The sequence below is a fragment of the Muntiacus reevesi genome, chromosome 3 (assembly GCF_963930625.1).
Source record: "Muntiacus reevesi chromosome 3, mMunRee1.1, whole genome shotgun sequence".
NCBI lineage: Eukaryota > Metazoa > Chordata > Mammalia > Artiodactyla > Cervidae > Muntiacus > Muntiacus reevesi.
In genome coordinates, this window is record NC_089251.1 from 157,476,317 (window position 1) to 157,499,346 (window position 23,030).

Consider the following 23,030-nt stretch of genomic DNA (forward strand, 5'->3'; position numbering starts at 1 on the left):
TAAAATATGAATGCACACTTGGGAAGCAGTGAGCCTGTGAGGCAGAAGTGAGCGTTGCAGTTGTCTCTGTTTATTCAATCATGTCCGACTCTTTGCCACCCCATGGACTGCAGAACTCCAGGCTCCCCTGTCCTTCACCATTTTCCAGAGTTTTCTCAAATTCATGTTCACTGAGTCGGTGATACCATCTAACCATCTCATCCTCTGTCATCCCCTTCTCCTCCCACCTTCAATCTTTCCCCAAATCAGAGTCTTTTCTAATGAGTCAGCGCCTCACATCAGGTGGCCAAAGAATTCAGCTTCAGCATCAGTCCTTCCAATGAATATTCAGGGTTGATCTCCTTTAGGATGGACTGGTCTGATTTCCTTGCAGTTCAAGGGACTCCCAAGAGTCTTCTCCAGCACCACAGTTTGAAAGCATCAATTCTTTGGCACTCAGCTTTCTTTGTGGTCCAACTCTCACATCCATGCAGTTAGAAAACTTCCTTATCATCGTGGTGCTCCCTCCCTGTAGGACCTGGGCTCCCAGACCTCCCAGAGCCATGGCAGGACCTGCAGAGTCTGGGGTGTGAACGCCCTGGAGGTTCTCATGTATTTGCCTGGAGACAAACACAGGTAAGTCCACCAGGCATTTGTCCCCAGCTTCTTCCTTCAGTGCTACTGTACTGATTCAAGAAGTGTCTTAGTTAAGCCAAGGGATGACAACGGCTGCAAAACTACCAGTTTCCTGCATGGTTTTCAGGGATAACTATTAATGAAATACATCTATTATGCAAAAAACAATTAGCCGTGCTTTCTCAGAAACACAGAGGAATTCACAATGTGTTGCTTGTCGTTTCATTGCATATACAGCAAATCCTTTCACAAAGCAGGGGTTATGTTGAATTTAAGAGAAGTCTAAATGAGAATAATCCCATGTTCAGCAGATCAAAAAAGGAAAGCATCCCTGGTCCACAGGCGAGGCTGGAATAAGCTCCGCAGAGCATCTGACAGTAGGACTGCTGTTGGCAGCGGTGCTGAGCTGAGCCCACCTTCCACAGGACTCACAGGGGCCAGAGGGAAGTTCTGCTCGGTTTGCTGGCTTTGGCTCTGGGCTGACGCTGCAGCCGCTGGGGGCTGCGGGAGCCTCATCCCGAAGAGCCCATCCTCGGGACAGAGGCCCAAAGCGCATTCAGAACACGTGCACGGGGCCGAGACACATGCTTTCTCCTCAGGACGCTGGGTCCCCGACTCCGACTGAGAAAAGTGCTCTCATGGTCCCCGGTCCACAGGCGGTGACCTGACCGTCCTGTCCACCCTTCCCTCTGGGGCCACCCGGAGATCCCTAAGCCCTTCCCCAGTCGATGCCACAGGCCCAAAATCTGCCCCAGGCTGTAGGCCTCAGGTGGCATCCGCTCTCCCGGGCTCTCCAAATTCATCGCATGCCATATCGGGTTTCACAAAACACGCCATCTGAACGCAGAACTTCGAGGTGAGACAAGAGGGCAGGTTTTAAAGCTCACACGGCCAGCAGGTCACCGGTCACCAGCAGCTGAGCGACCCTCTGCCTGAGGCCGCGGTGACCACAGACCCCTCCCCAGCTGCCAGCTGGCAGCCTCTGAATTCGGACAACAGGGCACATCTCTCCACCGGGAGCCCCAAACTGCTGGGGACTCAAAAGAGCCCAGAGGTTAAGAGCAACTCCTTCTGTCTGGAACCCAGAAAGTGAGAGCTGCCGGCTGCTGCCTGCTTTTCCCAAGTAAAGAGCACGTGAACCCAGGGGGAGCGTACACCACCCCGCAGGGTGCGGGGAAGCTTCAGCAGAAAGCTCGCTTCTCTGCAGATTAAACGAAGCGGCAGGAGACTGGAAACCGGCCGCTTCCCTTCCCACGACGGGGGTCATTTCCCTCCCGTGACGGGGCTGGCCAGTGCTGATGGGGGCTCCCAGAGACGACGAGGCCAGCCCCAGGGGCGGGCTTTCCCGAGGCCTGTGGAGCCCTCACCGTCCTCAGAATGCGATCCTTCAACCCACCCCTGCCAGCCATGTGCAACCATGCCCGCCAGCCATGGCAACCCACTCCAGCCACGTGCCCGCCAGGTCCTGAGGACCTGAGTGCGGGAAGGCGGCCAGTCCGCCTCAGGCTCCTACAGGGACCTCAGGGTTCTGGGGGCTGATTTGGAATTTTTCTCTCTGGTACTTTTATATTCTTTATTCTTTACCCAAATGATTTTTGTTAACACAAAGTTGTCCAAGAAATACCTTGGACAGGAGATACCTCAATGGCAGCAGCTCATAGGGTCGCAAAAAGTCAGACATGACTTAGCAACAATAGAATGGAATAGTCATTCACAAAACTGATTACATCTGAGCCAGTCACATCCCCAAGTGCTATCTTCCTTCTGGAGGAGTTGTCTGTGGCTCCACAGGGACCATCATACACCCAGGTGGCCGGGATGCCCCACGGGTGGGCTCCCCTGGTGGGTTTCAGAGTACAACAGGACAGTTAATCTTGGAGAAAAGAATGAGAGCAGGGCCAGCCCCCAGCGCTGTTTTCAAAGTGGAAATAGGCGTGAAATCCCAGGGACAAGCCGATGCCCCGCAGAACCCCACCCCAGCTCCGCTGCAGGAATCCCCCCCGGCCTCCCGCTGCCCCTCGGAGACGCCAGCTGAGCACGCAGCCTGTGGCCCCCGCCCCGGCCCCACTGAGCCCTGCGGTCACCTGAGAAGTGCTAGGAGACACGACTCTCCCCGCTGGCGCTTGCCCTGAGCGCAGGATATCATCCAGAAGGACCTTAATCTCCTTCATCCCTGTCCAGACACCTCACTGCACTTCACCAAGTTTGCCTCCTTCTGGGGCCGCCTTCCTTCCCCAGGCCCTCACACTCCTTCAGAGCCTCACAGCAAATGCCTTCAACCATCCGCAGGCATCACGTGCGGAAAGCACGCTAGCAGGCTTGAGGAACCTCTCAAAGCACCCAGAGCCACGGCGTTTCTCTGAGGACCGTCAGGGCCCACTTCTCCTGTGTGTAGAATGCAGAACGGCCAGCAGAGCCCCTCGAGCGCCGACCCTGCGTCGTTCTGCTGAGAATCGCGGCTTCATTGGCTTCGAGGTCTACACAGCTAACGTCTCTACTTAGTGGAGTGAGTGGAGGAGGAGATGGCACCCCACCCAGTACTCTTGCCTGGAGAATCCCATGGACAGAGGAGCCTGCTAGGCTGCAGTCCACGGGGTCGCATAGAGTCGGACATGACTGAGCGACTTCACTTTCACCTCTCACTTTCACGCATTGGAGAAGGAAATGGCAACCCACTCCAGTGTTCTTGCCTGGAGAATCCCCGGGACAGAGGAGCCTAGTGGGCTGCTCTCTGTGGGGTCGCACAGAGTCGGACACGACTGAAGTGACTTAGCAGCAGCAGCAGCAGTGAAATGAGACCAGCCTCAAGGTAAATACAGCTGGGAAAGGGGCGTGTTACTTAACGTTATGCAGACCACCTCCCCTGCATCTTGATACTTTCCGTTTCCCAGTTTGGGTCAGTGGAGTGTTTTAAGGGCAGAGAAGCTAGGACCCAGGCGGGCTGGGAGGGGGTGGGTAACTCCCTGATGACACAAGGCCTTGGAGAAAGAGTCCACCGGCGCTCGTGTCCACTTTCCTGCAGGAAGCAGGCTCAAAGAGCACCCTTAGATAAACGGGGAACTTCACACCAGGTGGCTTCTTCGTATCAGAGGCACCATACAAAGGTCTCCTGTAACTTGCAGGTAACTCACCACAACGCTGTCTGAATGTGGCCACTGTAGAAATGGAGGAGGAACGGCAACCTGCTCCAGTAGTTTTGCCTGGAAACCCCACGGAAGAGGAGCCTGGCGGGCTGCAGTCTACGGGGTCGCCAAGAGCCCGACAGGGCAGCAGACACACACACGCGGCAGGAACACGGCCCTCCCACTTGCCCGTCACCCACCCGGCCTTTCCCAGGGCTCTTCCCGCTCCTGGGCCCCCACAGGGTCACGTGGCCACACAGGCTGTGTGGACAGGACACGCAGGGAGCCCCTGAGCTGAGGCTGTGTCCACGCTGGGCCGCCTGCCTTTTCCTCCGTGTCCTCTGACCCGCCATCCACTCCTCCACCCTCCCGTCCCTGGGGGCGCTGGAGTCGGCCACCAGAGCCCCATTGGGGGTCGGCAGAGGGGCCCCATGTGTGCCCAGCGTGGTAACTGGACGGGGCAGGTGAGGCCTGGGCCACGAGGGACCCGCTGGGAGGAGGACAGGGCCCACCCCCGAGCAGACAGCTTGGGTAGCCCAGAAGCTCAGACCAAGGCCACCCGGGCAAAGCCTGAAGCAGGGGAGGCCATGCCCTCCACGCGGAGGACCAGTCAATCTACAGACACCTGCGCGTCCAGGACTCGTCACGAAGCCAGGCTTCCCGAGGACAACCTGCTGCAGGTTGGCCGGCAGGTCCTCCGGGACACGTCAGACACCGGATCCCCGTGGGGCCCAAGAAGCAGGTACCGTGACGGGCTCCGAGGACCCGAGTCTCCGAGGCAACAGAGAGGGGCCCCCAGCTAAGGGGCAATCAGAGGGCGAGCGGGCGGGGCAGGCGCTGCTCAGGCCTCGTGATCCACTGGACAAGACCTGCCACAGGATCGACTGGAAGGGAAGCCATGCAAAGGGGAGAGAAGGAGGGGTGGGCGGCGGTCAGTGGAACCACGTTCCCGAGAAACAAACACGTCCCTCAATGCCCACCGTGCTCTGGGTCCAGGACATCACAGCTGCAAGCAGCAGCACCCGAAAAGCCCAGGATGGCCCGAGCGCCCTGTGAACACCCGGACAGTGGGCGCCACAGGCCAGGGGGCCGTGTGTCCAGCAGTTCGGTCTCACTGCCCACTGGGCGCGTCTGTTTGCTGATTTACCAAGCGGAATGATGACAACTACAGGGCTCCAAGACGGTCCTGCAGCATCAAAGACGCAGACGCTACAGCAGCCAAGGTTCTGCCACAGCCAAGATTGCAGTTACCACCCAGCACGCTTTCAGCTGCCCCAACCCTCAACCTGGGTTCTCACCAAGCCTCAGAGAAAGCGTCAGAGACTTGAGACAAGGGCCAAACGAAAAGCCCCCCGATGAAACCTCAGCTTGCCTCCGGCGGAGGGCAGACACCTAGAAGTCACCCGCACACCTCCTTCTTAGGTCTTCTCTAAAAGTTGGTGCTTTTGAACTGTGGTGCTGGAGAAGACTCTTGAGAGTCCCCTGGACAGCAAGGAGATCAAGCCAGTCCATCCTAAAGGAAATCAACCCTGTGTATTCACTGGAAGGACTGATGCTGAAGCTGAAACTCCAGTACTTTGGCCACCTGAAGTGGAGAGCCACCTAAATGGAAAAGATGTTGATGCTGGGAAAGGTGAAGGCAGGAGGAGAAGGAGATGACAGAGGATGAGATGGTTGGATGGCCTCACTGACTCAATGGTCAAGAATTTGAGCAAGCTCCGGAAGATGCTGAAGGACAGGGGAGCCTGGCGGGCTGCGGTCCATGGGGTTGCAAAGAGTTGGACACGACTTAGCAACTGAACAAAAAGTGCCCAAGACCTTACACAAAAGATTCTTTAAAATTCACAGTGGGCCCAACACCATCGGAGGTGAGGTGAAACTTTCCTTGCCCTCTCAACCACACCCACGTAAGGCATCCTAGGGACACACGCAGGGCTCGTAGTGTCAGAACCAGGGTCCAGGGGCTCCTTTGGGCCCTCTTCACATCAGGGCACAAGTCGCTACTAAGTCACATGACTAATGTGACTTAGGCCAAAGAAGAGCCACCACGACATTCACACTATTTTGCGTCTTTAAACAGTAGAGTCACTGTCCGGGGGCTTCCCTAGTGGATCAGCAGTGAAGGCTCTGCCTGCCAGTGCAGGAGACCCGGGTTCAATCCCTGGGAAGGGAAGATCCCCTGGAGAGGGAAGGGGCAACCCACTCCAGTATTGCCTGGAGAATCCCATGGACAGAGGAGCCTGGCGGGCTGCAGTCCGTGGGGTCGCAGAGCCGGACAGGACTGAGCGCAGCCCAGGTACAGGTAGTGTCTCTGTCTATTAACATGTTTCCCCCAAAATCAGTTCTTCATAGCATGATGCAAGATGCCAGGAAGATTTAGATGTGGACATTCTTTTTGTTAAAATCCAGCATTAAATTCCAGCCAGCAGGGGAGGGTGGCAGAAATTGGGTGACGCTGAGTCCAAACACCTGGGCTGCCTTCCTGGCTGTGTGCAGGTATGAATGTGAAGGGACTCTGATTCCTCCTTATAAAGTGAGGAAGCTGACAATCAAACCCTACAAGCTCCTTTAAACCCCACCCCCCATCTCCTACAACAGAGATCCCGTCACTTCCTCCTGAGCCACTGCTTGAGGGTCTGGAGTTTAAGGGCTGGCTTCACCTGAGGAGTCAGTCCTACGGTTTTCCATCACATGCCTCCCCTCGCATGTAAGCGCGTAGCCTTGTAAGTCTGGGCCAAGAGGTAAAGGCACCTGAGAAAACCTTCTGTGTTATCAGTCAATCAGGGTAAATTTTATCTTATTTACACTTAATTAAAAGAGTCTGTTAAGTTCAAAATCTCAGTGAGAGATGCAGGGATCAATCAAGACAATAAAAACCAAACACCTGCTACTTGAAAGCGACTGTGACTCAGAGGCCGGGAAACAAAGGGAGAGTCGGGCAGACCCCCCGCAGTCAGGGCCGCGCCTGCCAGACACCCTCAGGCCCTCCCCAGCAGCAAACACCTCCCCTCGGGGCCAGCCACAGGCGCACGGCGCCCACCGCCCTCCCTGCGGCCGGCCGACTCGGGGCTATTCCCAGAACTCGTCACCTAAGGATCCTCTGGGGAACACGCCCTGTAGACACTGAAGCACGCTTCCTGCCTGCGGCCGAGACCTCTGGTCCAGGGACCCCGCGGCCTTGGTGACCTCCCTGGAGTGAGCCCACAGCACTGAGTGTCCAGCCAGGCTCAAGTCTTTGCCTGAGAGCCTCATTCAGAGAACCTGAGCTCAGAGGATCCTCCTGCCTTACCCAGCCCACCAGGCCTGCCAGATGACTCTGGGCACTTGACTTAATCACCTCTGTCCCAAGTTCCTCATCTGCAAAATGGGACCAACCAAGTGTCTACCGCACTTAGACTGCAGCCATGAAATTAAAAGACGCTTGCTCCTTGGAAGAAAAGCTATGACCAACCTAGACAGCATATTAAAAAGCAGAGACATTACTTTGCCAACAAAGGTCCATCTAGTCAAAGCTATGGTTTTCCAGTGATCACGTATGGATTTGAGAGTTGGACCATAAAGAAAGCTGAACGCTGAAGAATTGATGCTTTTGAACTGTGGTGTTGGAGAAGACTCTTGAGAGTCCCTTGGACTGCTAGGAGATCCAACCAGTCCATCCTAAAGGAGATCAGTCCTGGGTGTTCATTGGAAGGACTGATGCTGAAGCTGAAGCTCCAATATTGTGGCCACCTGATGTGAAGAACTGACTCATTTGAAAAGACCCTGATGCTGGGAACGATTGAGGGCAGGAGGAGAAGGGGATGACAGAGGATGAGATGGCTGGATGGCATCACTGACTCAATGGACATGAATTTGAAAAAACTCAGGGAGATTATAAAGGACAGGGAGGCCTGGTGTGCTGCAGTCCACGGAGTTGCAGAGTCAGACACGACTGAGCGACTGAACTGAAGTACCCACCACAAGGAGAGCAAGCGGGGCGGGAGGCAGCACGGGGGACACTGTGAATGGGGCCCTGGATGCAGGAAGAGGCCCCCACCCTGCTCCCCATGCTACCACCACAGAGATGGAGCCCCCCACAAGCTCCCTAGAGCTCACCTGCTGCATCGTGCAAATCCCCAAGCTCCACGCGACAGGGAGCTCTGTTATAAACGAGATCATCATGCCTTGCTTACTGCAGGCCCCAGCTTCCCGCTCCTCAACATGGGGCGAGCCTGTCGGCTGATCCCGGGTCAGGAAGGCTTCCTCAGGGAGGAGCTGGGGTTTGCAGAGACAAGGGGCAGGAGCGAGCAGAGGATCTCAGGATGTGGGCTCACCGCAGGCTCATCGCGGGCTCGGGCGAGGCCACCAGAGAAGGAACCGCAGGCCGCGCCCGCCCTCAGAGCAGAGCGCGCGGGAGGTGCGCTCCTGGAGGACCCCGTCAGCCTGGGACCTCGCTTCACTCCCAGGAGCCGGACAGGATGCAGCCCCGGTCACCCCCGTCCTGCACACTGGGAGGCTGAGAACCGGCGGCTCACCCGATTGTCCATGAGCGGCAGGCGGAGTGTTGGCCCCAGACCCCGGACGCCAGGCAGGGAGCCCACCGTCCCTGGGGAGGCCGGCTCCATCCTCCTGCTGTGACCACGTGTCTCCTGAGGACCAGGGATGGGCGGTAAGGAGGCATCCTTCCTCACCGAGCCCCGACAGCCTGGTCTCGGGGCCACACCCTCAGGATTTCACCATCACGAGGTCCCACCAAGGCTCTTCGGAACAAGAGCCCTGCGTTGCCCTCAATCCCACGTCAGAGCATGTCCCGCGACAGGATGTCCCGGGTCCATCAGAGGACAGCACACCCGAGGGGAGGGAGCCAGGAGCCGTCACGGTAGCGACGCAGCAGGCGCGGGACGCTGCTCTTAGACAGAAGGGAAGAGAGAAGGCGAGACCGAGAGGGCAAAGGCCTCGCAAAGCAGCGTCTTCCCTCCGCCCGCCTGCTGTCCGGGCAAATCCCCGCAGGCCTCTAGGACACGCAGCTCCAGGCATGAGGCCCGCTGCCCTCCCCTCCCGCCGTGGCCCCGCTGGCTCCCAGAGGCGGCGGAAGACTCCCACCACAGGCGAGGCTGCCCCCCAGCCTCCTGCGCCTCTGCAAACCGCGTCTCTGCGTCACTTTGTGATTCAGGGTGAGACTGACCTTCAGGGAGGCTCACGGGAGGGCCGTGCTCACCGCCGACAACCCCCCAGGCTCACAGGACCTGCCCGCGTGGTGACTGAGGTTTTGTCTCCTGGGATCCGCTTAACCCAAGGTCACACGTGCTTCTGTTCAAGCGGTTGAGGCATCTGTTTCACCTGAAACCCCGATAAAAGGGCCTCAGGTGACGATGCTCGCGAGTGGGACAGGCACCCAGGCTGGGCTCCACCCTCCCGAGCTCCGTGCCGTGTACCCCATGAGGAAATGCCAAGGACGGGGAGGTTGACAGCAGGTTCTCGCGTGTCCACACGTGCCCGCCAGGTCTCCTCACGGGTCCTCCCACCTCAGTTCTGCGTCTCCTCACCCAAGCCCACGTCTCACAGGCAGAAACACAAAGATGACACGTGGTAACCTGACATCAAACAACACCCCTGGGACGTGAGCGCCCTGCATCTCGCCAGCCTGCCCCGCCCCAGCATCACGGCTGCACCACCAGCCCCCATCTCACCTGCACCAGCAGCCCCATCTCACCTGCACCACCAGCCCCCTTCACACCTGCACCAGCAGCCCCCTTCGCACCTGCACCCCCAGCCCCATCACACCTGCACCAGCCCCCCATCACACCTGCACCAGCCCTCAACACCTGCACCACCAGCCCCCTTCACACCTACACCCCCAGCCCCATCTCACCTGCACCACCAGCCCCCTTCACACCTACACCCCCAGCCCTCATCACACCTGCACCATCAACCCCATCACACCTGCACCCCCAGCCCCATCACACCTGCATCCCCAGCCCCATCACACCTGCACCATCAACCCCATCACACCTGCACCCCCAGCCCCATCACACCTGCACCAGCCCCATCACACCTGCACCACCAGCCCCATCACACCTGCACCAGCCCCCATCACACCTACACCCCCAGTCCCCATCACACCTGCACCACCAGCCCCATCACACCTGCACCCCCAGCCCCATCACACCTGCACCCCCAGCCCCATCACACCTGCACCAGCCCCCATCACACCTGCACCCCCAGCCCCATCACACCTGCACCCCCAGCCCCATCACACCTGCACCAGCCCCCATCACACCTGCACCCCCAGCCCCATCACACCTGCACCCCCAGCCCCATCACACCTGCACCAGCCCCCATCACACCTGCACCAGCCCCATCACACCTGCACCACCAGCCCCATCACACCTGCACCAGCCCCCATCACACCTACACCCCCAGTCCCCATCACACCTGCACCACCAGCCCCATCACACCTGCACCCCCAGCCCCATCACACCTGCACCCACAGCCCCATCACACCTGCACCAGCCCCCATCACACCTGCACCCCCAGCCCCATCACACCTGCACCATCAACCCCATCACACCTGCACCAGCCCCCATCACACCTACACCCCCAGCCCCATCACACCTGCACCAGCCCCCATCACACCTGCACCATCAACCCCATCACACCTGCACCCCCAGCCCCATCACACCTGCACCACCAGCCCCATCACACCTGTACCAGCCCCCATCACACCTGCACCCCCAGCCCCATCACACCTGCACCCCCAGCCCATCACACCTGCACCCCCAGCCCATCACACCTGCACCCCCAGCCCCATCACACCTGCACCCCCAGCCCCCATCACACCTGCACCACCAGCCCCATCACACCTGCACCCCCAGCCCCATCACACCTGCACCCCCAGCCCTCATCACACCTGCACCCCCAGCCCCATCACACCTGTACCCCCAGCCCCATCACACCTGTACCACCAGCCCCATCACACCTGCACCCCCAGCCCCATCACACCTGTACCACCAGCCCCATCACACCTGCACCACCAGCCCCCATCACACCTGCACCACCAGCCCCATCACACCTGCACCCTGTATCACTGCTGCCCCAGAGCCTGCCTGCCCCTCTGCCCTGAGACCCCAGGAGGCCTCCCGGCTGCCCAGCGCAGCCCCTCAGGGCCCTCCAAGCCCCCACAAGCCCCAAGGGGGCCCTCGGCCTCCCAGGCCCCAAGGAAGCCTCCTGTCCACTGGGTGAGCCTCTGCACAGGGCGCTCCAGGCCCCCAGACCCCCAGGGCTCAGCCTTCAGGGCCACATCTCCAACAGGGACGTCAGGATGACCGTCCCTGGTCCCGACCCCTGTCCACGGCTGTGTCTGCTGGACAACGGAACCCGTGATGGCCTCACAGTGACAGCGCCCAGCGGAGAGCCCAGCCCATCACTCCAGGCGCGTGCAGACACACCAAGAGCTGTGAGATACTTCATTTACCTGTTCTCCACTGGAGTCCCTCGGCCCCCAGGACGGGCACTAAGGGAGCCCCAAAGCCAGACTGACAGACGCTAGGGTGCCCCCTCCTCATCCTCAGGGCACCCCGGGGCGCCCCACCTGCTCATCTGCCCCCTGACCCCAGAAATCCCGAGACAGCGGGGGCGGCGTCCCGAGAGCGGGGCTCCCATGGCCGCGATGCACACGGGGCTGTCTCGAGTGCTCGGTGAGACCCAGACCCCCAGAAAGTGTTAAAGGAGAAAAGGGGGAAAAAAGGGATTAAAAAAGTCTGATCAAGATTTGGCTTTGAGCCAAGTCCTGGGTTGGCTCACATCCTTTCTCAGACCTTGCAGCTCCCGGAGCCCAGGCCTCTGCCCGTCCACCCTCTGCCCCGGCCCCGGCCCCTGGTGCGGAGGGGAGGCCGCCTGGCTGGGGCCCTGGGGCCAGGGGAGTGGCCACAGGCCAGAGGACAGGGCTGCAGAAAGGCTAAGGGGGCCAGACAGAGACAGAGGGAGAGAGAGAGACAGAGAGAGACAGAGACAGAGAGAGACAGAGACACAGAGAGACAGAGATTAGCCTCTAACTCGCCATTTCCTGACCAATGAAACTCTTTCATCCTTTCTTGTGTGACGTTTGGGGGAAGAACACGAAGGGCGAGGAAGCGCCCTGGAGCTCCGGGCTGAAGCGCCAACGCCCCAGGAAGGGAGGCTGGCCGGCCGCCCCCCAGGCCTCAGGCCGCGTCTGGGCGCACCCTCAGGAGCCCCCCACGTCCTGACCTCTGCACACGTGGGGGCCACAGGAGTGAGCCCAGGGACGGGACCCAGCATCGGGTGTGTCCACGCCGCACTGCCGTCTGGGGGCTGAGGGGCAATGCCCCCGCAGAGCCCCAGGAAGACCCCAGGGCCCAGGGCCGTTCACGAGGGGCCACGCTGAGGCCAGGCTGGGCCTGGGAATGAGCGGCAGGTTCTGGGGGGTCCCGGCCACCAAGGGGCCTCAGACCACAGGCGGGACCCCGCCTCCCGACCCGGAAGGTCGCAGAGCCTGGCCTGCCTTTGTCACATGAGAAAGAAGAAGGGAACCAAGCCTCAGAGAAAGGCGCAGGTGGAGGGACAGGGGAAGGCGCAGGGGGCCGAGTAGGACTTTCTACACCCCCCTCAGAGCCTTGGATGCAAAGAAATGTCAGTGGTTTCTGGCCAGAGATCAGAGGTCAGTAAGAACTCAGCTGAGGAGGGGGCAGGGCCTCACCTCCCGGGACCCGCCCCCCACAAAGCCGGGCTGCAGAACCTGCGGGGAAAAGGCTTGGTTGGAAGAGAGCCCTCGAAAGCCTGAGGACCAAGCGTCAATTTTCTGCAGCTGAAGTTCTTCCGGGTTAAGATCCCTCATAAGTGAACATGTGTAAGCATTTCCATTCCCAGAGGACACTGAAATGGGATATCAGCTTAGCCAACAAGTGAAGCCACTGCTTTAAATAAAACCGGCTTACTAAGTGAGCAGACTTTGCAGCAGAAAGGAGATCCCATCTGGTGGGCAGCCGGGCGCAGACAGCGGCGGGCACCTCCCCCCGGCTTCGGGTATTAAAACAGACCCGCCCCGGGCCAGGGCCCTCCTATCTGGCCCCTGGGTTACCGCTCTGAGTTCACCCTGCACACCCCAGACTCCCAAGTCAGGTTGCTGGAAACATCAGACAGAGACGCGCCGTGATTGCTAATGCCCTAACGCGGCGTCCCTGCGGCACGAGCTGCCTCCAAGCCTGGGCCTGACCCCAGGCCGCGTGGGCCACGGGGCTCGGTCCTCCAGCGCGTCCGCCGGGAGGGGCGGCTGCTCTCGGGCGCCGCCGTGTGGCCGGCGCGGGGACCTCCGCGCCCACGGCCGGAAGAGGCCCTTGGCCCGGAGCCGCACCTGCGTTTCCTGCGGGTGTAAACGGGTGTCAACAGCCGGAGAGATGCCAAGTGCGCGGAGAGAGGAATCCGGGACTCCACCTGGGTTTTATCTCCGGGTGAAAAGAAAGATCTCGTTTGGGCAGCTCCCTCCAGCAGATACACCTTTGAAGAAGGAAGACCTGAGCCCGTCACCGGTGGATCCTGCAAAGCCAGGACTGCGCCAACGTGTACGTTCAGGTCAGAGCCGACACTCGCTTTCCTCAGCCTCGGGCGCCGGCTTTCATTTAAATGCATCACCCACGAAAGGCACAGGGCGGCTCGGCGGGGCTGGTGCCAGCCCAGGAAACGGCTCTTCTCTGCTTTAAGAGGGAAGCGGGCAGAGTGTCGAGTCTGAACTCTCGGTCCTGGCGCTGCGTGCGCTCAGGCCGTGCTAGGATCGCAGGTGCGTGTGCCCCAGACCACAGGTCTGGGGGCGGAGGGCGGGCTGCCCGGTGGGGCCTCGCTGCCCGGGGCTCACAGCTGGTCCAGCACGCTCCGCCGCAGTGTCCGTTACTCTGTCAGAGGAAGTCACAGGTAGGTGGCCTTGGGAATCCTAGTCAGGGTTGGAGGCTTCCTAAGTCACTGATCCTCGGGAGGCGAGGGGCCTCGCTGGGGCTCTTTCCCACGCAGGGCCCGGGTGCTGCAGCTGGAGATGGCCCTGGGTCTCACCTCCTGGGAGCCCACCCCTCCGGGTCCCCCCACAGCTCCACTTACAGGACAGTGAGGACCGCCTAGATGTCCCAGAGCCAGAGGGGAGAGTTCCAACCTGCTAGTGGGGTCAGGATGCAAGCCTAGTTTCAACACCAATAGCATATAAAACACCACTTACGGGTTCTAGAAATTCCAAAAAACAGTGAGGGGGAGAAATTGGCTTAATGGAATCTCAGGTTCACAAAGTGACTTGGGCAAGCGGGTCAACCACACGCCAGACAGAGGTGTGCTCCTCGTCTGAGATCCTGCATCCAGTCCTGAGGGCGTGGACCAACCAGAGCTCAGAATGGAGCTTGGTTCAGAAAGCGGAGGGGAACACTCGGGGCCTTAGATGCCAGGGTAGGAAAGCAGGAGCAAGCAGACTCACGGGGGATGACGTCCAAACGTCCCTCATCCTCAGTCCTCCCGACACAGCAGGACAGAAGCGCTGGGGCCTGGGAGGAAGGGCCAGGTCAGAAAGATATGGAAGAGTTGGGGAGGGCGTCTGGCCTTCCCAGACCTAGAGATCATCTTGAAATACCTATGTTAACGGCCCAAGGAAAGCAGATGACATGAACTGTCGATTCATCAGCAGATGACAGTTTTAAAGATGATATGATTCCCAGCCTGCATCCAAACCAGGCCCTCCATCCAGTGCACTCAGGTCCAAGGAGAACCCTCCCCATGACAGATATTATTCCATTGTCAGTGGCATTAATATAGGCAGCAGAATTTCACACCATCTCTCTTTTGAATATTTAAAACTTTCCGTGTACCTGTTTATCCAAAACAAAGGTCTCCCTGGCCGAGACACTCCTTGGTGAGGCCCCTGACGTCACGGTCAGTGTAGCCCCACGGAAGAAAGGGGCCCCGCTCCCCTCCACCACCGAGAGGAGCACGTCTAAGGAAGGAGCGGACGGCCCGGCCTCGCGTGCAGCATCCTGACTGTGGTCCTGACCTGGCTCTGTCTGTCTGTCTGTGACTCAGCCACTTCACCGTGAAGAAGCTAACAGTCCCCTGAAACAGGTGCAGCAAACATTTACGTGGCGATCTCTGGGAAGGAGGCACGAGGGGGGCCCTCCCGTTTGTCTCTGCTCGATAGAGCTGAGAGCACTTCCTAGAAAGGATGCTGGGGACACACGCCTGGAGCCCTCACCCCAAAACCGGCCACGGAATCCCCAGACGCACTCACTCAGCCGTCTTAACCCTGGAGTCATCTCGAAACTGAAGGACAGTCACTTCTGTCTTTCAAAGGCCAATTTTTAAAATTAATTTTAAATGTACTATTGTTTGTTTTTTAATTCTTGACGACACAGACCCAAGTCCTCTGTGGACTCAGTTAATAGACAACTGAACACAGGCGATGCACTGTATCCTTCATTTGGACCTCCTGAACTGTTTTTAGGATGGGAAGCGTAAACGGAGTTTATCATCTTCTTTTGTAACTTCCGCTCCACACTGAGCAGCGATTCTCATCAATGGGGTGGGTGTATCTTGCAACTTGCACCACGTGACTTATGACAGGTCTGTATGCGACTCTGGCGTGTCACGTGGGGAGGGCAGCACCGTGATGTCCCACCAAGCAGGTGGCCCGGGGCGGCTCTGTGACCTTTCTCTGGGTTTGTACATTCTTCTCAACGTTATAAGAACAATTGTGGTAGAGCAAGCAAAGTACAGCCCTGCGGATGGAGTTCCCGTGAAGAGAGCCTGACCGGGGCCTGAACTAGTCCATTAGTAACCAGCACAGATTAACCAGATTCAAGGAGGAGAAGGCAAGTCCATGCCACGTTCTTCTGAAGATGAAGACGGGCCCCTAAAGTGCTTGATGAGAAAGAGGCAATGACGTGTAAACCCCAACACCAGCGCTCAGCCGTGAACACGCATCAGAGCAACAACGCCGGACGCACTTAGAGTCCTCACGAGGCTCCTCGGCCAGGCCAGGGGGAGCCAGGGAACCACGGCCTCACCGTCCTCGGCTGGAAAAGCAGCCCCCCAAAATTCATCACTCTGCCCACTCGGCCATGCGCTTCCCATCATTCCTCAGGGTTAAAAAAAAAATTCTTACCCACTTTTCATTGAAACAGAGAGATGGAGCTCCCGGGCAGGAGTGACAGGCCCACCGCCCAGCACTCAGCACTCACATCTGGATCAGACAAAGGCCAGTGAGACCTTCTTCCAAGGCCCCAGGTCCCCCTCATGAGCACTCCAGGGGGCCCTGGGCTGGGCCGGGAGGGTCTGTCTCCCCAGTCCACCGGGGGCTGGGATGGTCCAGAGCTGAGAAGGGCAGGCAGAGGCGTGCGAAGTCAGACTGACTTTCTCCGTCCCAAGAAGGGAATCACGTGTCTGCCACGCACTCATCTCATAGGGAGGATGGACCCTTTTGTTCCTGGAGCCTTGATGAGACCGAACAGAGTCAGTGACACATGAACGAAGCAAAACCTACCTCGGGCCGGGTCAGCCGGCAGACTAGAGCGCTTGGGGCCAGCCCGCTGATGACCCTGTTCTTTCAGCAGTGACGAAGCCCAACACACCTGAGAACATGGCAAACAGAAGGGGCCTGACAGATTCTGGCGCACGTCCTCAAGTGTCCTGAGCCGGGGGTCAAGCACATCACAGGTGACTGTGCCCATCTGAAGCCTCCGCGCTTTCTGAAGCTTCATGACTGTTCATCTGAAGCCTCTGTGCTTTCTGAAGCTTCATGGCTGTTCATCTGAAGCCTCTGTGCTTTCTGAAGCTTCATGGCTGTTCATCTGAAGCCTCCATGCTTTCTGAAGCTTCATGACTGTTCATCTGAAGCCTCCATGCTTTCTGAAGCTTCATGACTGTTCATCTGAAGCCTCCATGCTTTCTGAAGCTTCATGACTGTTCATCTGAAGCCTCTGTGCTTTCTGAAGCTTCATTATTATTGGAAAACTCTTTGCCAGCAACCTCAAATGTTAACAGCTGGCTTACCCCCCACAAAAATAAACATAAGCAAACCTGCCACGGGCGTGTGCTCACGGATGGGACGGGGCTCATCACACGGCGCAGGGGGTGAGGTGCCTACCGACCGCCGTGAGCCGGCCACAGGGCAGAGCGCGGCAGAGGAGACCTGGAGTTGCTCTTAGGGGAACGAGGGTGAGGGGAAGGAGCCAGAAGCTTCTCATCGACTCTCAGCTCAAACGGAAACAGTGACATGAAGGGCCGCAGGAGAAGCAAAGGAGTTAACTGTAATTTGGGCAGAGGCATGAGAGAGAGAGAGGAAAGGTGGTTGGGGAAAGAGGACAGTAAGAAGAACGCAGACGCTCGCGTTGAAGGAAGAACACGTTCCCAACTGTCTGGACACTTTGCCTCCCCTAAAATGCCAGCTTCGTTGGTTAATACCCCATTTTATGTCGGACATAATAAAAATCTGAATATAATTACAGTGTTAGAGTCATTCTGAAAGGGCCTCCTATTCTAATGAAAATTTTAATTAAATCTGGCCAGGTAGCACGAATTTCCATTTATAATGTCTTGTTTCGCAATGCTGACAATATAAATGAGAGTCACCATTTTACTGGGTTCTATTTATTTCTGTTTTATAACAAATCTCTGCTCTTTGGTTTTCAGCCTGGGACTACAAAACCGCATAAAATGCCTACTATTATCACTTCTAGAATAACCTCTTCTCAGCCCACACGGAATTAGGATTTCACTTTTTGAACCCCTTCCTTCCCTGGGCTTCAGTTATTAACAAATATTCAGTATATTAAGTGTCATTCAAACTCTCGAGATGCACAGAAATTAAGGGTCTTGTCCCATTGGCTTCCCTAGTGGCTCAGATGGTAAAGAACTGCCTGCAGTGCAAGAGACATGGGTTCCATCCCTGGGCCGGGAAGATCCCCTGGAGGAGGGCATGGCAGCCCACTCCAGTACTCTTGCCTGGAGGATCCCATGGACAGAGGAGCCTGGTGGGCTACGGTCTGTGGGGTCGCAAAGAGTCGGACACGACTGAGCAGCTAAACAACAATGTGTCCCATTACCAACACCATTGATTACGGAAACATAAATGAACTCAGAAAAACAGGACTGAATTTTTCTTCTCTAATGCCAGAATCCACCTGGAAATTCATCACGCTACATCCATGGCTTGTAAAAGTGTAAACAGTTTATCTTTTAATTAAAAATATATAAAATGTTACCCTTGCCCTCTATTCCAGTGTTACATTGCCAATCTTAATAACAGCCTCATTCCAAAATCCTAGACTCTCATGAAGGCTTATTTTGATATAGAATTACTTAGAAATCTGTTCTGCTCTGAACCATTGCAACCTATGTTGGTTACATCAATGCCCATTTACTGCACAATCTTGTTATAGCCTGAAGTTGCTTATAGTTTTATTTATGGTCTTGATTTCAAATCAGAATTAAAGTGACTCCTCCAGATGTTTGGGTTTTCAGTCGCCATGTAAATGGGCTTCTAGGTTGGAAAATTTTGATGATGTTTAGTTTCCTTTTCCTTAACCACCTCCGTGGTCCCTCTTCTGCTGATGAATGAAACGCAGCTTTCCCGGAGCAGCAAATGTGTTCAGAGCTTTTGCAGAGGGAGAAGAAAAAAGCCATAATCGCTCCCTGAGAGCTGAGCAGACAGTGAAACAGTGGGGAGCAGGACCGTCCACGGCCGCCCGGAGCTGGGGGGACTTCTGACCCGACGTCTCAGCACCATCAGCGACAGACTCGTTGGTGCCAACAGCGGCATATTCTCATGCGGCTGCTGTTGTTCGGTCCTCAGTGGTATTCGAGTCTTGGTGACCCATGGACTGTAGCACGCCAGGCTCCTCTGCCCTTAGAAGCCCCCACCCACCCCGACAGACAGCTCCTCACCATGTGCTGGAGGCCCGCCAGGGGAAGGGGGAGGTAGGGAGGGCCCAGCTGGACCGACCTTGCAGGTGACCCAGCAAATGGGGCAGGGAAGTCCGCACCCCCGCCCCCTCCACCGCCCAGGGAAGCCTCTGGAACAGAGCAGTGGCAAGGGGCCCAACAGGGCCTCTGGAATACGGGCACAGCAGAGCCTTGTGGGGTCGGCTGCTGGGAAGTCAAGGAGAAACATACATTGAGCAAAGAAAGCTCAGCTCGTGGGCAGGATCCGGGGTGCATCCTCACAGGGGGCCAGCAGCCACAAGAGAAGCCAGGCCACTGGCCTCTGCCTTCTCAGTGTGGGCAGAACTCCCCGCAGGCAGCTCTAAAATCAGTCCATGGGCTCCTCCCAGACACTCTGAGCAAGGGGCCACTGGGAGGGCGGTGCCCCCGCCCCGAAGCAAACACCCAGGTCCGGGTTTGTGAACTTCTGTCAAAGTTGGCACCACCGTGCCCGAGACAGAGCAGAACTGCGGTCATCTGGACCACGTGTGGGCAGGCGGCCGACACTGGACGGTGCTCCCTAGGCTCGGCCATGAGCAGGATGGAAACCGGACCGGATCCGGCCCTAGCAGAAAGAAGGGACAAGTGAGGATCCCAGCAGGGGTCAGACGCACCTCACACCACCGCCTATCGATGGGAAAAGCACACAGTTCGTGGAGGACCAGACAGCTATGCAAATCCTGAGTCACAGGAAGACACACAAAGGTGCCACTTCTAAAGAATGACTTTAATGGGGAAAAAAGGTAATTATTGAGCAAAGCAAATTCTCTCTGTCTTGAACACCAATTAGCAGAGAGGGTCAAACCCACCGACACACGGTGGAGACACGTCCCCCAACAAAGACCATCCTGATGGTCTCCCAGTGCAGGGAGCGGGGAGACAAAGGCATGACCCAGGGACACCGGTGACAAGCTTCTGACCCCCAAGAGGCGGGTGAGCCATCTGTTCCCACCTGAGGAGACAGAGGCACAGAACGGGCAGCCAGGCCAGCTTTCTCACTTGCTGGTCCAGCCTGGCACCCCACCTCAACAAAGCTCGTGCTCCCCCAGAGTGCAGCGCTGTGCTCCCCACACCACAGACAGAACCACCATGAGGCCAGCGTCCCCACTGCTGAGAGGCATGGCGCCCTGTGAAACCACGGCGTCAGGACCAGAGGCACAGCCGCCATCAGGAAGTGTGAGCTACAGAACAGGTGTGTGCCGGGTGTGGACACTGAGAGCCTCCCGGTTAATCCTGGCAACGAGCTAAACAGAAGGCATTGCTTGATCGCACTTTAGGGCAAGAACATTGGAGATTAAGACAGCTAAGTAATGTTCCTAGGACCACACATCCCGAAAACACCCGGTGATCACTCCCCATCCCCGAGGGACTGGCGCGGTCTCTCTGGTTTATTAAAGACCAGAGGGAAATTCTGCAGAGAGAAAGCCATCCCCCTGGAAACAGCGATCGCCACCCCCCCCAAACTGGAAATCAGTCTGAAAAGAGGTGAGCACCCCAGAAAAATTCAGCACCTCCAACATGCCCTCATGGCCCATCAGCCAGCTTCTTGATGTTCTTGATGAGGGGTGGGGCAGGGAGGGGAGCTTGCCAAGATATGTCAGGGCTTTACGCTTTTCTCCTGGAGGCTGAAGCCACATAGCATTTTATTTGCAAAAAATAGTTTTAAGGCAAAACGTTTCCCCGGGAAGGGCAGCCAAAGGGGGCTGGTAGCTGCACTGTATGTATCATTAGCTTCTGCACGGGATCCTCTGCAGCGGGCGTCACCAACACCCAAGAAATACTGAGCAGCCCTAGGAGGGCCATGAAGAAGGGCAACCTTCAAGCAAATGCTCAGCTTGTAAGAGTGGGGGAGAGAAAAGAGAAGAAAACCCACAGAGAGTCCAGCAGTTTCAATAACCAACACCCTATCCTGCCTTTCCACCCAGAGACCAGCAGATCCAGGAGGCCCCCTGAGGTGCCATCTGCTTTGGGCACTTTCAGAACAGCTGGGGCCGCGGAGACAGCCTGCTGCGAAAGAAGCGCCGGGTCTCAACCGGAGGCTTGGTCTCCACTTCTCTGGGGCCTGGGATGCCCTGCGGTGGGCGGCTGTTTACACAAGCGCGGGTCTAAGCCCGTCCTGTGTGTACAGATGGATAGAGGCATGGACGCACACGGCAGGTCTTGCTCCGCCGCCCCTCTGCGGAGATGAAAACCCCACACAGGCGGCTGAGCGTGTGGGAACCTCCTCGAGATCGGGTGGGCAGTGTCTAATCTACACGTCATTCGGGAGACACAAGGCAGCGACCAGAGCCGCCCCAGAAGAATCTTAGGTATGAACCGTGAACTCACTAACTCCTTCCCCCTGGCACTGCTCGAATAAGAAAAAAAAGGGGGGGCTCCGGCCGGCTTGAGCTTTGCTGAAAAGCAGACCCGACCACAGCCCAGCTCACCCGTTGGTATTTTCAATACAATAAACGCCTTCAGGACCATCCCAGGCACTTAGAAGCATCTCTCCACCAGAGGTGTTCTCTCTCCCTGCGTGTTTTCTCAAGCACTTGTTCAAAAACACATTTAAGTGGAATGTTTTCGTTTCTGCAGATTGCATTAATTATGGGTTTGCAAACACTGCAAGCCCACGAGGTCTGCCCCAGCCGGGGGCTGGGACACCCGGGCCGGGCCGGCGGCCGGCGGCTTGGCTCAGTCCCTGCGCGGCGCTTCGAGCTTGGCACCGCGCACCGGTGGCCGGGCCTCGCCGAGAAGTCGCCGCTAAGAAAGCAAAGCCGGCCGCGGTCAGCGCGGTGACCCTGGCGCTCGGCGCACCCTGCCCCGGGGGCCCAGGGCCGGGGAGCGCAGGACGCGGAGTCCCCTGGCCCTTCCAATGTCTGCCCGCTGGGACGAGGGGAAAGCAGTCTTCATTTGTCACGGCTTCTAAGCTCACGTCCCCCGGGAGGGTCGGGCCAACCCTGCGGGACCCAGGAGCCAGCCCCCTCCGCCGCCCCTCGCCCACCCGGCAAGCGCCGCGGGGTCCGCATCGCGCGGAGGCCGGGGCAGAGCCACCCTCGGACAGTCCACCGGGCGGCGCCCTGGTTCCCGGACCTGGTCTTCCGCGCGCGACCCTGTCCCTCGTGAGCGGGGCGGCGAGGGTCCCGCGGAGCACCCCTCGCCGGTCCGCCCGCGTCGAGGGGGCCCCAGAAGCCGCGCGCGCCCCGCGGACCGCCCAGGCCCCACCTGCTCGGGCCGCGCGGGCGGGAGGGTCACCTGCTCGCGGCGCCCGAGCGCGGCGGGCGGAGGGGCCCGCGGGGACGCGGCCGGCCCCGGGCAGGAGGCGGCGCGCCCGGGCGCCGCGGGCCCACTCACCGTTAGCGCCGAGAACTTCTGCGCGGGCGCCGGCGGGAGCAGCGCCGCGAGCAGCGGCAGCCAGCAGAGCCGCGGCAGCAGCATGGTGACCGTGCGCGGGCCGGCGCTCTCTGGCCCGGAGCGGGGCGCGCGGGCGGCACTCGGGCGCGGCTGCAGAGCCGGCGGAGGGGCTGCTCAGGTCCTCGTCCCCAGCGCTCCGGGCGGCCCGGACTCGACCAGCTGGCCCCGGCGGTCCTCCGCGTCCTGCGGCGGCCCCGGCTCCTGTCAAATAACTCCGGAGCTTCCCGGATCCTCCTCCGCCCGCCCTCCCAGCCCTCCCGTCCCCTCCCCCTGCCCCACCTCCAGCGCGGCCGCTGCGCCCCGCTCGCTCGGCTCCGACGCCCGCTCCGCCGAGCGGCCGCCCGGGGCACGGGTCTGACGGAGCTGGAGGAGGAGGGGGGCCCAGGGCAGTGTGGATGCTGCGTGCGCGCCTCCTTCCCTGCACACGCGCACCCGTGTGCACACACGGACACAGATGCACACAGGCGTGCACACTCGCGCGCGCGCGCCCTGGGACAGCAAGATATACCTCGCCCTCCCATCCCAGGGCGCTGATCCGCTCCTCGCAACACCGGTCCTGCGGGCCGATTCACCCCTTAGAGCTAACTCGAAGCCTAGGTCAGTCCCCAGACTCCCTTGGGTCTCCCGGACCCCTGGGCTCTAACGCCACCTCGTCCAGCCTAGAATTCGCCTCTCAGCTTTGCGGGTGGATTAGCTGGGCACCAGCACCGTCCAGAAGGCTCAAGGAGAGTGGCATCTTTGCACACCTTTACGCAGGTGCATCCACTCTGGGCTCTCGGGGGACCTAGAAATCCAGAGCCTGACTTGCAGGTTGCCGGGACCTGGGGCAAGTGTGACTGGCGGGAATGTGGCTGCTTTTAAACCCTTTCAGGCTTTGATGAAGCCAGCATAGCGGGTGTAGAGGGTGCAGACTCCTTGGTGGAGACTGATGGGAAACCAAGAGAATTTTGCACGCCC

General features: G+C 58.6%; 1 protein-coding gene across 2 annotated transcripts in view; it reads right to left on the bottom strand.

Annotated features, from left to right (window-relative positions):
* SMOC2 (SPARC related modular calcium binding 2) overlaps positions 1 to 22,302 on the bottom strand; it is a 154,004-nt gene extending 131,702 nt beyond the window's left edge. For both annotated transcript variants that reach the window (XM_065930971.1, XM_065930970.1), the window contains exon 1: positions 22,014 to 22,302. In XM_065930971.1, the coding sequence (XP_065787043.1) occupies positions 22,014 to 22,097 (84 nt within the window). In that variant the 5' untranslated portion in view covers positions 22,098 to 22,302. The remainder of the gene's footprint in view (positions 1 to 22,013) is intronic.
* Positions 22,303 to 23,030: the final 728 nt, after the last annotated feature.